This window comes from Staurois parvus, unplaced genomic scaffold (genome assembly GCF_062004578.1).
Source record: "Staurois parvus isolate SC_StPar_1 unplaced genomic scaffold, SC_StPar_1.0 ptg000011l, whole genome shotgun sequence".
NCBI lineage: Eukaryota > Metazoa > Chordata > Amphibia > Anura > Ranidae > Staurois > Staurois parvus.
The window spans coordinates 29,547,835-29,563,551 of record NW_028317807.1 but is presented as its reverse complement, the minus strand read 5'-3'; the positions used below and the strand labels follow the sequence as shown (position 1 = coordinate 29,563,551).

Sequence of the window (15,717 nt, the reverse complement as noted above, 5' to 3'; positions counted from 1 at the left end):
GCATGACAGATTACGAGCCTGGCAGCAGCAACTTGGACAGGAGGACGTTCAGCTTCTGCACCGTCGGGTGCGTGCTCGCAAACTGTTGTCTCTTGGAAACGGATTCCAAGAAAGACTGCGACGGAATCCGTGAAGAGGAGTAGCAGGAGAAGGAGCATCTGAACGAGCGGAATATGCCAACAAGCGACAACAGGGGCCCATGACAGATTACGGGCCTGGCAGCAGCATGAGGAGTCGGTACGTGGGCCCATGGCAGATTACGGGCCTGGCAGCAGCAATGGGAGGCCCGTAATCTGCCAGCACCCTATGACAAAAAATGGAACACACCAGCAGTGTGTGAGGAGACCTGAAAGTGGCACATGGCAGAGTGTGGCGATGGAGACAGCAGCAATGGGAGGCCGTACAGGGACCCATGAGAGACTCTGGACCTGGCAGCAGCATGAGGAGGCGGTACAGGGGCCCATGGCAGATTACGGGCCTGGCAGCAGCTATGGGAGGCCCGTAATCTGCCAGCACCCTATGACAAAAAATGGAACACACCAGCAGTGTGAGGAGACCTGAAAGTGGCACATGGCATGAGACACTGTGGACCTGGCAGCAGCATGAGGAGGCGGTACTGGGGCCCATGGCAGATTAGGGGCCTGGCAGCAGCAATGGGAGGCCCGTAATCTGCCAGCACCCTATGACAAAAAATGGAACACACCAGCAGTGTGTGAGGAGACCTGAAAGTGGCACATGGCAGAGTGTGGCGATGGAGACAGCAGCAATGGGAGGTCGTACAGGGACCCATGAGAGACTGTGGACCTGGCAGCAGCATGAGGAGGCGGTACTGGGGCCCATGGCAGATTAGGGGCCTGGCAGCAGCAATGGGAGGCCCGTAATCTGCCAGCACCCTATGACAAAAAATGGAACACACCAGCAGTGTGTGAGGAGACCTGAAAGTGGCACATGGCAGAGTGTGGCGATGGAGACAGCAGCAATGGGAGGCCGTACAGGGACCCATGAGAGACTCTGGACCTGGCAGCAGCATGAGGAGGCGGTACAGGGGCCCATGGCAGATTAGGGGCCTGGCAGCAGCTATGGGAGGCCCGTAATCTGCCAGCACCCTATGACAAAAAATGGAACACACCAGCAGTGTGAGGAGACCTGAAAGTGGCACATGGCAGAGTGTGGCGATGGAGACAGCAGCAATGGGAGGCCGTACAGGGACCCATGAGAGACTGTGGACCTGGCAGCAGCATGAGGAGGCGGTACTGGGGCCCATGGCAGATTACGGGCCTGGCAGCAGCTATGGGAGGCCCGTAATCTGCCAGCACCCTATGACAAAAAATGGAACACACCAGCAGTGTGAGGAGACCTGAAAGTGGCACATGGCAGAGTGTGGCGAAGGAGACAGCAGCAATGGGAGGCGGTTCAGGGACCCATGAGACACTGTGGACCTGGCAGCAGCATGAGGAGGCGGTACAGGGGCCCATGGCAGATTAAGGCCTGGCAGCAGCAATGGGAGGCCCGTAATCTGCCAGCACCCTATGACAAAATGGAACCCTGGGCTGGGGCAGGCAGAACCGCCGTATCTTTATCACGGTTTTCTCAGGCCACCGAATGGCGACGCTGCATATGCTGACGCAACGCTGTAGTCCCAACATGGGCCCCCTGGCCACGCTTGACTTTCTGGCCACATAGTCGACATACGGCTACGTTTACTTCCTCGGGCGGCTTGACGAAAAATTGCCACACCGCCGAGTAGGAAACTTTGCCCCCGCTACTCCTCACTGGCTGACTGCTACTTCCTCCGTGCACACCGGCACCACTACTGGCCGTGGTGGTAGGCTGCAGTGGAGCTGGTGCTCTACTCCGTGGCCGTTTGCCTCCACTGACACTGCTGCGACCCTGCTGCCTCCTGGCAGCAGCAATGGGAGGCCGTACAGGGACCCATGACACACTCTGGACCTGGCAGCAGCATGAAGAGGCGATACAGGGGCCCATGGCAGATTACGGGCCTGGCAGCAGCAATGGGAGGCCCGTAATCTGCCAGCACCCTATGACAAAAAATGTAACACACCAGCAGTGTGAGGAGACCTGAAAGTGGCACATGGCATGAGACACTGTGGACCTGGCAGCAGCATGAGGAGGCGGTACTGGGGCCCATGGCAGATTAGGGGCCTGGCAGCAGCTATGGGAGGCCCGTAATCTGCCAGCACCCTATGACAAAAAATGTAACACACCAGCAGTGTGTGAGGAGACCTGAAAGTGGCACATGGAAGAGTGTGGCGATGGAGACAGCAGCAATGGGAGGCCGTACAGGGACCCATGAGAGACTCTGGACCTGGCAGAGGAATGAGGAGGCGGTATAGGGGCCCATGGCAGATTAGGGGCCTGGCAGCAGCTATGGGAGGCCCGTAATCTGCCAGCACCCTATGACAAAAAATGGAACACACCAGCAGTGTGAGGAGACCTGAAAGTGGCACATGTTTGGGGCATGATTCATGGCGGATTTAGTCAGTTGTGTCAGGAACTGGTGGTTTGAAATCCAGACTAATCCACGCCCGATTCATTTTCACAAACGTGAGTCTCTCCACACTTTGGGTGGACAGTCGTGTCCTCCGCGGAGTTACAATACCTCCTGCCGCACTAAACACGCGCTCCGATGCCACGCTACTGGCCGGGCATGACAGCCTTTCAAGGGCAAATTCAGCTAGTTGGGGCCAAAGGTCAAGTTTCGTTGCCCAGTAGTCAAGGGGATTGTCTACCTCGGTTGGCAGGGTGCTGTCCAAGTAGGCCCAAGCCTGTTGTTTGAGGTCCTGCTCCAGGTCCACCTGATGCTGCTGCTGCTGCGGCTGGTTAGTAGTTTCCTCACTGCGCTGGTGAAGAAAGCTACTCATCATCGACTGCAGACTGAGGCAGCCGCTGCTGGTGGAGCTGCCACTGCTCCTACCACCCCACCCCTCCCCTGCTGCCATGGCAGCGGAACGCGAGCGCACAGGGCCCACAGTGTCTGAGGATGGACGTTGGCGCACAAAGGCAGAGACCAACTGACTACATAGGTGGTTTTTATAGTACGTTATTTTGGCCTCCCTCTCAGCAGGTGTGAAAAAGGCCACCATTTTTGAATGGTAGCGAGGGTCCAACAAGGTGGACAGCCAAAAGTCATCCCTCTGTCTGATGGTTATTATTCGGCTGTCGCTACGCAAGCAACCGAGCATGCTATGGGCCATTTGTGCCAAGGAATGCGAGGGACTCCCTGCCTCCATCTCCACAGCATACTGCCACGGTGAGTCTGGGTCCTCTGTCTCCTCCTCCTCCTCCTCTACCAGATGCTCCTGCTCCTCCACTCCTGTCCGCTGAGTGGAAAAACCACCCATTTCACTCAATAATTCCTGAGCACAAATGTCCTCCTCTACCTCCTCCTCTTCTTCCTGTCCTGCCCCCACAGGGGTCATGTGGCGTTGAGATCTGTCCGCCACGTCTACCGCACCCTGACCAGCCATTGTTAACAGCATTTGTTCCAGGACGTGCAACAGAGGAATGACGTCGTTCATCCCATAGTCCTGCCGACTCACGAATAGCGTGGCCTCCTCAAAGGGCCTGAGCAAGCGGCAGGTGTCACGCATGAGCTGCCAATGGCTGACATCCAAGTTACACAGGGGAGTACCTTTATCCGCTTGTAACATCAGGAAATCGGTGATGGCCTTTCGCTGTTCGTAAAGGCGGTCTAACATGTGTAGGTTTGAATTCCACCTTGTTGCAACGTCGCAGATCAGGCGATGCTGTGGAATTCCGTTCTGCCGCTGCAGCTCAAGGAGGGTGTGCTTTGCGGTGTAGGAATGGCTGAAATGCATGCAAAGTTTACGTGACATTTTAAGGATGTCTTGCAGTGGGATGGTGGATTTTCGGAACCGCTTGACAACCAGATTGAACACGTGAGCCATGCATGGCGCATGGCACAACCTTCTTTGACGCAGAGCAGACACCATGTTCTTTCCGTTGTCGGTCAACATGGTTCCGATTTTCAGTTTGCGCGGAGACAGCCATCTGTCGATTTCTCTGTTCATTACACTGAGAAGTTCCTCCCCTGTGTGACTACGTTCGCCAAGGCATACCAGGTGCAGCACAGCGTGACACCGTTGCGCCCTGCACATGTGATATGCCGGTCGGATAATGGGACTTGGCACGGGGGTGGCGGCTGAGGACACGGCGGAAGAAGAGGTGGTAGAGGCGGACATCTTTGCCGGACCAAGGACGTGCAAACGTGGAGGCAAAAGCGGCGTGACCTGTCCAAGTTGCTGGTGCGGCTGTGACGGCACCACGTTCACCCAGTGGGCCGTAAATGACATGTACTGTCCCTTACCGTAGTTACAGCTCCACACGTCGGCGCTGCCGTGCACTTTGGCAGAGACCGACATGCTCAAAGACTGGCCCACCATCTCTTCTACATGTGAATGCAGGGCTGGCACTGCCTTTTTGGCGAAGAAATGACGGCTTGGCACTCTCCACCGCGGCGCGGCACAAGCCATCATTTCTCGGAAAGGTGCTGAGTCCACCACTTGGAAAGGGAGGGACTGCAGCACCAGCAACTTGGACAGGAGGACGTTCAGCTTTTGCACCGTCGGGTGCGTGCTCGCAAACTGTTGTCTCTTGGAAACGGATTCCAAGAAAGACTGCTGACGGAATCTGTGAAGAGGAGTAGCAGGAGAAGGAGCATCAGAACGAGCGGAAGATACCAACGAGCGACAACTCCCCTCAGCAGAGGTGTTGGAGCCTTGACTGGCTGATAGAGGGCGATTGACGTCGGGTGACGGAGCAAGTAACGGAGCGGGTGATGGAGCGGGGGCTGGGGCAGGCAGAACCGCCGTATCTTTATCACGGTTTTCCCAGGCCACCGAATGGCGACGCTGCATATGCTGACGCAACGCTGTAGTCCCAACATGGGCCCCCTGGCCACGCTTGACTTTCTGGCCACATAGTCGACATACGGCTACGTTTACTTCCTCGGGCGGCTTGACAAAAAATTGCCACACCGCCGAGTAGGAAACTTTGCCCCCGATACTCCTCACTGGCTGACTGCTGCTTCCTCCGTGCACACCGGCACCACTACTGGCCGTGGTGGTAGGCTGCAGTGGAGCTGGTGCTGTACTCCGTGGCCGTTTGCCTCCACTGACACTGCTGCGACCCTGCTGCCTCCTGGGCAACCCACCGACTGTTTTGCTCGCTGCCAAGCTGCCACCCTCTTCTCCTGATGATGCGGAAGCAATAGCCTGATGACGACGAGGCTGCCAAGTGCGATCAGCCTCATCATCATCAATTAGGGTCTCCGCCTCACTACTAGCCCCCTCGGCTGCGTGTGGGTCAGGAGACAGACCTGTCTCTAGACCGGCTACCGAGCCACTCTCCTCGCCACTACTTCTTCGCCTGGCTGCTGAAGAGGCGGATGTCTCCCCCCGTTCCTGACCGCCCTCTGTTAGCTCTTCCTCACTGTACAGTGGGGTTGAGCCCACAGCATGCGATACTTCGCTTGGTGAGGGAACATCAAAGGACAGGGGAAGGTAGAGGACACGTGATTTCAGTGGGCTTGCTCCCGGGCCATGCCAACTAACGGTTGTGTCTGACGTACCCACCGACCGTTGGCTGTAGGTGTCAGAGGTGACCTGGGAAGAGGAAGACGACCAAGCCAACCAATCGATGACGGCAGGGTTGTCGGTGGAGACACGACTGCTGGATGACACCGGGAGCACTGGCCTCTGGCTGCGACTAGTGCTGCCTCGACCCCTTCCTCTGCTGCCACGTCTGCTCGCTCCTAAAACATTGCCTCCTCTGCCACTCCTCTGCATGTTGTCTGACATACTCTTTAATTAAACGATTCTGTGTCCCTGAGTAACAATTCTGTGTCTGTCCCTGAGTAACAATTCTGTGTCCCTGAGTAACAATTCTGTGTCCCTCAGTAACAATTCTGTGTCCCTCAGTAACAATTCTGTGTCCCTGAGTAACAATTCTGTGTCCCTGAGTAACAATTCTGTGTCCCTCAGTAACAATTCTGTGTCCCTCAGTAACAATTCTGTGTCTGTCCCTGAGTAACAATTCTGTGTCTGTCGCTGAGTAACAATTCTGTGTCCCTCAGTAACAATTCTGTGTCCCTCAGTAACAATTCTGTGTCTGTCCCTGAGTAACAATTCTGTGTCTGTCCCTGAGTAACAATTCTGTGTCTGTCCCTGAGTAACAATTCTGTGTCTGTCCCTGAGTAACAATTCTGTGTCCCTCAGTAACAATTCTGTGTCCCTCAGTAACAATTCTGTGTCCCTGAATAACAATTCTGTGTCCCTCAGTAACAATTCTGTGTCCCTCAGTAACAATTCTGTGTCTGTCCCTGAGTAACAATTCTGTGTCTGTCGCTGAGTAACAATTCTGTGTCCCTCAGTAACAATTCTGTGTACCTCAGTAACAATTCTGTGTCCCTCAGTAACAATTCTGTGTCTGTCCCTGAGTAACAATTCTGTGTCTGTCCCTGAGTAACAATTCTGTGTCTGTCCCTGAGTAACAATTCTGTGTCTATCCCTGAGTAACAATTCTGTGTCCCTCAGTAACAATTCTGTGTCCCTCAGTAACAATTCTGTGTCCCTGAATAACAATTCTGTGTCCCTCAGTAACAATTCTGTGTCCCTCAGTAACAATTCTGTGTCTGTCCCTGAGTAACAATTCTGTGTCTGTCGCTGAGTAACAATTCTGTGTCCCTCAGTAACAATTCTGTGTACCTCAGTAACAATTCTGTGTCTGTCCCTGAGTAACAATTCTGTGTCCCTCAGTAACAATTCTGTGTCCCTCAGTAACAATTCTGTGTCCCTCAGTAACAATTCTGTGTCTGTCCCTGAGTAACAATTCTGTGTCTGTCCCTGAGTAACAATTCTGTGTCCCTCAGTAACAATTCTGTGTCCCTCAGTAACAATTCTGTGTCCCTGAGTAACAATTCTGTGTCCCTCAGTAACAATTCTGTGTCCCTCAGTAACAATTCTGTGTCCCTCAGTAACAATTCTGTGTCTGTCCCTGAGTAACAATTCTGTGTCTGTCCCTGAGTAACAATTCTGTGTCCCTAAGTAACGTTTCTGTGGCCCTAAGTAACGGTTCTGTGGCCCTCAGTAACAAATCTGTGTCCCTCAGTAACAATTCTGTGTCTGTCCCTAAGTAACAATTCTGTGGCACTAAGTAACGTTTCTGTGGCCCTAAGTAACGTTTCTGTGGCCCTAAGTAACGATTCTGTGGCCCTAAGTAACGTTTCTGTAGCCCTAAGTAACGTTTCTGTGGCCCTAAGTAACGATTCTGTGTCCCTCAGTAACAATTCTGTATCCCTCAGTAACAATTCTGTGTCTGTCCCTGAGTAACAATTCTGTGTCCCTAAGTAACAATTCTGTGTCTGTCCCTGAGTAACAATTCTGTGTCCCTAAGTAACGTTTCTGTGGCCCTAAGTAACGGTTCTGTGTCCCTCAGTAACAATTCTGTGTCTGTCCCTAAGTAACAATTCTGTGGCCCTAAGTAACGTTTCTGTGGCCCTAAGTAACGTTTCTGTGGCCCTAAGTAACGATTCTGTGGCCCTAAGTAACGTTTCTGTAGCCCTAAGTAACGTTTCTGTGGCCCTAAGTAACGTTTCTGTGGCCCTAAGTAACAGTTCTGTGGCCCTCAGTAACAATTCTGTGTCCCTCAGTAACAATTCTGTGTCTGTCCCTGAGTAACAATTCTGTGTCCCTAAGTAACGTTTCTGTGGCCCTAAGTAACGGTTCTGTGGCCCTCAGTAACAAATCTGTGTCCCTCAGTAACAATTCTGTGTCTGTCCCTAAGTAACAATTCTGTGGCCCTAAGTAACGTTTCTGTGGCCTTAAGTAACGTTTCTGTGGCCCTAAGTAACGATTCTGTGGCCCTAAGTAACGATTCTGTGGCCCTAAGTAACGTTTCTGTAGCCCTAAGTAATGTTTCTGTGGCCCTAAGTAACGTTTCTGTGGCCCTCAGTAACAATTCTGTGTCCCTCAGTAACAATTCTGTGTCTGTCCCTGAGTAACAATTCTGTGTCCCTAAGTAACGTTTCTGTGGCCCTAAGTAACGGTTCTGTGGATCTCAGTAACAAATCTGTGTCCCTCAGTAACAATTCTGTGTCTGTCCATAAGTAACAATTCTGTGGCACTAAGTAACGTTTCTGTGGCCCTAAGTAACGTTTCTGTGGCCCTAAGTAACGATTCTGTGGCCCTAAGTAACGTTTCTGTGGCCCTAAGTAACGTTTCTGTGGCCCTCAGTAACAATTCTGTGTCCCTCAGTAACAATTCTGTGTCTGTCCCTGAGTAACAATTCTGTGTCCCTAAGTAACGTTTCTGTGGCCCTAAGTAACGGTTCTGTGGCTCTCAGTAACAAATCTGTGTCCCTCAGTAACAATTCTGTGTCTGTCCCTAAGTAACAATTCTGTGGCCCTAAGTAACGTTTCTGTGGCCCTAAGTAACGTTTCTGTGGCCCTAAGTAACGATTCTGTGGCCCTAAGTAACGTTTCTGTAGCCCTAAGTAACGTTTCTGTGGCCCTAAGTAACGGTTCTGTGGCCCTCAGTAACAATTCTGTGTCCCTCAGTAACAATTCTGTGTCTGTCCCTGAGTAACAATTCTGTGTCCCTAAGTAACGTTTCTGTGGCCCTAAGTAACGGTTCTGTGGCCCTCAGTAACAAATCTGTGTCCCTCAGTAACAATTCTGTGTCTGTCCCTAAGTAACAATTCTGTGGCCCTAAGTAACGTTTTTGTGGCCCTAAGTAACGTTTCTGTGGCCCTAAGTAACGATTCTGTGGCCCTAAGTAACGTTTCTGTAGCCCTAAGTAATGTTTCTGTGGCCCTAAGTAACGTTTCTGTGTCCCTAAGTAACGTTTCTGTGGCCCTAAGTAACGGTTCTGTGTCCCTCAGTAACAATTCTGTATCCCTCAGTAACAATTCTGTGTCTGTCCCTGAGTAACAATTCTGTGTCCCTAAGTAACGTTTCTGTGGCCCTAAGTCACGGTTCTGTGGCCCTCAGTAACAATTCTGTGTCCCTCAGTAACAATTCTGTGTCTGTCCCTAAGTAACAATTCTGTGGCCCTAAGTAACGATTCTGTGGCCCTAAGTAACGTTTCTGTGTCCCTAAGTAACGTTTCTGTGTCCCTAAGTAAAGTTTCTGTGGCCCTAAGTAACGTTTCTGTGGCCCTAAGTAACGTTTCTGTGTCCCTAACTAACGTTTCTTTTTCCCTAAGTAACGTTTCTGTGTACCTAACTCTCTCCCTGAATACAGCCAGGTCTGCCTCTGTTGAATGACTGGAGGCAAATGGAGAATTCTAAAATGGCCGCCATTTATAGCTCGACCATTACACAGTGCTGGCTGGCTGGCTGCTGATTGGCTAATGCGATCACATGTCATGAATGAATGCATTATGGGTCAGCGTGCCTTGTCTGCGCGCCTTCCCAGACATCCCCGCTCCGTCGTCGCACATGTCGCCGCCATTTAAGGAAAAATTTTGATTCGCGCATCCGAAGTCTGCTAATTTTCGGATTCGGCGCGAATCGAAATTTTCCTAATATTCGAAACGAATTCCACTTCGCCTACTTCGATTCGCTCATCTCTAGTCCAATGGTTCCAGGATATGTGTACTGATAACTAACCACAGCTTCCCTTACACCCTCCCCTGCTACCTATACACCCTTTAACTTAATTTAGATTAGCAAGCAATCTCTGCTGCTCAAGTCCTCTGCTGAGACTGCTGGGAAGGCCAGTATTGTGAATGCATGGTTTTTCCTTAAAAGCCTTACAAGTCTTTTAACGCAAGCACAGCTCAGTGTATATTTTAAAATATCTCGAAAGGATGAAGGTAAAAAGCCTTTATAGTATGTCTCTTTTTCAATAAAAATCTGTTCTGCTCGCAAGTTTTTCAATTCAGGGCAAAGTTCTAACTCAAGGTAAACCTTGCTGTGCAAGATAGAACTTTTTTTCCTGAACTGTAAATTGCCCATATCTTTGCCAGACCCTGTATGTAGGAATTAAACTAATTGATATGTTGCTTGAGCTTAAGACATGCAGCACTTTATAATTGCTTAAATAACTGAAAAGGTGCCTGTGGCAAACATTCTCTTTATGTATGCTGAGAATATTATGAGCTTTGCTGTACTTTGTTTCATAATTTTCCACCTATAGATTCTGCTAGAAAATATCTTCTTCTGTATTTTACAAAACAAATCATTCATCAAATTGGTAGTGTGTAGTATATGCTAGCTAGGCTGGATGTACTTCTCTCCTAAGTTCCTAAATTCCTAAACTTTAGGATATGTGTCACTCACCTCCTGTTGGAACACATCCAAAATTCTTTCCTGTGACAGCTCTTCGAAATAAAGTTTGTCACACTCATCAAAGTCTGTACTGACAGTCTCAGGGTTGCAGTTCACCACCACAGTTCTCTTGCCGAGCTGACGCAGTGTTCGGATGCTAGAAACGGCACACCAATCAAACTCAACACTGCTGCCTGAATCATAAAGACAAAAAGATTAACAGGAAAAGATGATGTTTTTTTGATACAACAAAAATAACATCATATTCTGCTTACTTCCCCTAACAGCAGGGCAGCTTCACTCCTTCTGCCGCATGCTGTGGAATGTAATGATGTTTGTATGTGGACTCATTTTTAAACAACCTAACCTACCCCAAAATTTGCTCCTTGCCTTGCTACCCTGTTGCAGTGTAAATTTTGTCCCCCATATGACTGATTCATTAATTAAATATTAATAATTAGGTAACTGAAATGTTTATATTGGTCCAATGGCTTGCAATAAAAGGCTGTTTATGAGAGACCTAAAGGAAATGGAGAATCTTGGAAGAAACTGTGAGACAATCTTGCAATGGATGTAGGTAAGCAGAATTGATAATCCAAGTACAAAGATCTCACCCGTTAAACCAAACTCCATTTGAAATCTTTTAAGTTTTGTCCACCACAAGGGAGAGTTGAAGTTTTAGTCAGAAAATCCTTCTAGATGACTTACAGGTATAGCAATGTAAACATTAAAAATAAGTGTCTATATTGTTTAAAATACAGTAATACACTGTCTCTGCACATGCTTAGTTGCTGTGTACTTTTCAGCACTTTTCCTAAAAGTGAAGAGGCCGATTTGCTGACAACCTAGAGATTTACTGCTGCTTAGGGGCTCTGGGCTTCAGCAAAATGGCAGCCTCCAACAAGAAGAAACAGGAACAATCATGAAGACAATTTACAGTACACACTAATTATTGATGTGGAATGAATGTTCATTGCTAAAGAAGAGTTTTATTGTTGTCCTTGATGACAAACAACAGAGGAATAGATATTTTTAGGTAAGGAACAACCAGACCACAATAAAACAATGTCACGTGTTAAATCTTTTTCTTACTTTACTGAAAAAACTGTTTGCTTGCTTGTCTTCTTATTGTAGAGATATTCCATCACTTTCTGTCTTGGTGACAGTGTCACGGTCACAGAAATTTAATGGGACAATCTCAAATAGAGACACAGAAAGCAATAAAGGCTGACAGGATTTTGAACCCTTCTTTATGCAAAAGGGGAAAAAAGATTTGTCTGGAACTAATATAATTAAATAACATTGAATAATGTAAACAGTTAAAAATGTAAATGAGGTTGGATTTTGTCTAACTGTCACCTTGGATCAAACAGCAACATTTAAGTCATTTCAACTGAAAGTGTTAATCTGAACAAATGGCTGCACCAACTGTCCATTCTTTACTGAATGCAAAAGAGATGGTGTGTTTGGCCAGATGTCATTTCTGCTTCTCACAAGTGTTGAAAATGTGTCTCATTAAAGGTTCTAGGAACTGAGACAATTACTTCTGGAAGTGATAATATGTGAAGAAGAGGGAACTGTTCATAGATCAGCCTTGTACATTATGGGAGGCATTTTGTTTGTTAATCACATTCATGGCTTAGGATATCTTGTAAGCTTTTGTGTTAGAGTACACAAATACATAAGAGCAGTTCATCTTCAACAAATAACCAAATGAGGGCCATTCAAGACACAAAGGAACCAAGGGCAATGAAAACAAATTAAGGCCGCCATTATAAATCAGTAGGGTGTTTTTTAGCCAGGAAAATTGGTTTCAAATTCCTTAAGAATACTACAAAAATGTCTTGAGATTATTCAGTTTAAAGTGTATGAAAACCTAAACAATTAACTTTTCTTATTTTCTCCCTCTTGGTCTGTTAAATATACCATTGAAAGTGTTTTATCTATTTGTTGGTCCTGCCAGGTATCTAGTAAGCAGAAAACTTCCTGTAATTCTTGTTTCTGCTGTACTGTTACCAGTTACCACCAGTCCGAGCACTCTCTGGAGAATACTGAACACCTCACCACTATATTATGAAGATTAAGAGAGGAGAATGTTTGTTTTGTAATATTAACACATGCCATGTCCTAGGGGTGCTAATCATTGCCCCTACATAGATACTGTACAATAACTGTTGATATCCTAGGACAGGAAGTGTGTTACTAGCAAGATCACCAGTTGAAAATAAAAAAAAAGCTGGAAAAACAAATGAAGCCACTACATCTATGGACTGGTAAGCTGCAATATATTATATTTTTACAGTTTGCTATGGGATAACTCATTATAAAAAATGTAATAAATAAATGTGACATATCTTGAACCAGACACTGATGGTGTCCAGTGTCAGTTTATATTTTCAACCATTGGGGGACTTCTTTTAACAATATGCAACAAGCTTTGGTTGTGTTTTCTAACAATCCTTCTTTTAAAAAGGTCTACATATTGCTCAGAATAATTAGAATGTGTTTTTTGCAAAAGTTACAGACAAAAGTCACAGGTGTTGACATTATATTGTAATTCCCTGAATAGCCACAAGAAATCTTTAATAAGGATGCTGATCCCTAAAACATAGCTGCCAAAGCTTGTGAACACAAATTCTGAGTCTGTATCAGGGACTGTCATACCTTCTTCTACCAACCAGCCCCACGTTACTTAGAGGGCAGATGTGGCAATGGCTGATTGTCATTACTGACAGCCCTAAGCACCTGAAGCTGCAGCTAGAGACCTAAACAAGTTATGAATAATTATTGACATTCCTATTATCATTTAATGTAAGCCAGCGATGAAAGAAATATGATCGCTACCATTACTGAACTTATTTTAAAAATACTAGTTGCCTTGCTGCATGCTGATTCAGTGTCTTCCAATACATTCTTAATCATTGACCAGAACAAGTAGGCATTATGAGTACTGTGAAAAAAAAGTCAGAAATCTTTTTCTGGATACTTTTTTTAAGCCACTGACTTAATGCATTAAAGCAATAGAGTACAGGCAATTAACATTTTCAGAAGGAGAGGTGAGCAATGGCAGCCTTCGTGTTTCATTCATGACAGGTTCGCATTTAGGATTTCTGGATTCAACAATATTAATAGGCTATTACTCTCTGTAAGAGTGGCAATGAACTGGTTAAACCTTTAAAGATAAATGCTTGATTCAAAGACTGTTCAAAAGGGTCAGTTGACGCCTACGCTTCTCTGATGCTTGCTTGAGGGGAAGTAAATGTTTTATCTACTAGAAGGCCTCTTTTATGCAGACAATTCTTATTTATTAGAATATACATGCAAGCATTGATCTATAGAGAAAAGGAAAAAATAATTGCACCTCTAACACCCATCAGTCAAACTGAACCAAAAGTATATAAATAAAATTCTCTACACGGCGCTCAATATTGTATCTGTACCTTAATAAAAATTTAACAAAAAAAATTAGTGTCCATATATGTCAAATAGTGTAATAAAGTGCTTCAAATCCATAATTTAAAATGTTCCCTTCATTAAAGTGCTCTGTGCTCAGGTAAATCATACAAAGTGACGTGGTGCTCATAAAGAGCTCATCAGTGACCCCTGTTGTAACCACAGTCACCAGATCAGGTGGACTCCATGCTCTTAGCAAAAGAGTCAGACAGTGCTTTTATCTAGTGAGAAATTTCTCCTTCTCTCTCACTACTTGTTGCTCTCCGTTCTCTACTTCCAGCTTTCAGTACAAAAGAATAGCAACTGATAAATTGGTGCCAATTCATAGATGTGATAGCTGTATTAGTTTCCTTTTTTATGCTTTCTTTATTCTATTTTCATCTGGTGATTCAGCCAGCTAGTCTGCTCTTTAACAGCTCACCCTCTTCAGCAGAATGTATCTATTTATATAGCCTGAGAATGTCGTTTAGACACACGGTTTCAAGGAACTGTAGCTCCTCAATGCAGCGCCCTCTTCCTCCTCCCTTTGCTAATGTCACTTCCGGATCAACTAGAGTCTGCCTAGTTTTGAGTGTATTAAATCTGTTCTGTGTGTATCAATAGCATTCTCAGGCTTTATAAACAAATATGAGCACCAAGTCACTTTGCTTGATTTACCTGAGCAAACAGCACAGAGCACTTTAATTAAGAGGACATTATAAATTGTGGATTGGAAGCACTTTATTACATTATTGTATGTTTCTGGACACTAATTTTTGTTGTTAAATTTTTATTAAGGTTTAGATACACTGTTGAGTGCTGTTTAGAGAATTTTATTTATATACTAGTGGTTCACACATGAGCAGCAGCACCAGAATTATTATAATTTTTTTTTTGCTTTTTTAATTTCTTGTGTGAAGCCATAGCGCAGGTTTTATGTTTTGTTTCAAACTGAACCAAAGACTGCTGTTGAATCCTTCAAGAAAATGTGTCTGAGCATTGGCAAACTCCTTAGCAAGCACTATTTTCATTGAGACATCTCTTTATCTACAGCTTATGCAAGGGATCGTTTGCTTTAAGGCATCAGTGATACCTGTCTTAAATCTGAGCTATACTACTATGCTAATTTTTTTTGTTAACATTTTTCTTTGAGTATAGATCTATGTTTGAAGCGATTTACTGTTGACTGGCTCACTACCTCTGCTGAAAGTTTATTCCAAACAACTACCCTTTCAGTAAAATAACACTTTCTATGATTAGTTTTGAACTTTCATCTAATTAGTTTGAGGTCATGTCTCCATGTTCTTTGTGACGGGAGTGACTTTTGGGGGTGGGGGGACCGCTTGGTCAGCTCATGTCCCCCTCATTATGTTTAACCCACCCTGTGCCTGTTAAGGGGTACAGGGTGTGTATGTGAATGTCTGAGTCTTGTGTATAGTGTGTGTTCCTTTGTCTAGGCCACATGGCTGTCCATTGTCTGTTTGCCATGTGCTACCCCCCATTGTGCTGTGTCTTCCTGTCCAGCCAACTATTATGGGATGTACTGTTTGTGTATTGGTGTGGGGGTTGGTCAATATCCTTTGCCGCATGGCTGCATCCCATTGTTCTGTGTCTGGTTGGATGGGGAGGGGTGATGAGGTGTTTCCTACCTATACTGTAGCCCTTCCCACTGATAGGGTGGGCTGATGATGTGTTTCCTGTCCCTGGTTGTCTTTCCCCACCCTCTGTATAAAACATGTTGTTTTGTGTACAATAAAAGTTGTTGGCTTCCTGATTTAAGAAGAGCTGGGTATTGTCTGTTTCCTGAGGGATTTCAAGGGTGTGGTCCGTGGATGGTGTTCGGACAGGGGAAGTTGTGCTATAACGGAAAAACTCAGTGCGGTCTGGGTTCCGATTCCGTTACATTCTTGATTTTGGTTTCATATTGAAAATATGAGCCTTAATCCCCTTCTTGATGTATTTAAAGGTTTCAATTAC

The 15,717-nt window shown here is 46.4% G+C and overlaps 1 protein-coding gene across 1 annotated transcript in view; it reads right to left on the bottom strand.

Moving 5' to 3' along the window:
* CPS1 (carbamoyl-phosphate synthase 1) overlaps positions 1-15,717 on the bottom strand; it is a 141,590-nt gene that overhangs the window by 30,883 nt on the left and 94,990 nt on the right. Inside the window, exon 25 of the mRNA XM_089672227.1 lies at positions 10,321-10,502. Coding sequence (XP_089528353.1) covers positions 10,321-10,502 — 182 coding nt within the window. The remainder of the gene's footprint in view (positions 1-10,320; positions 10,503-15,717) is intronic.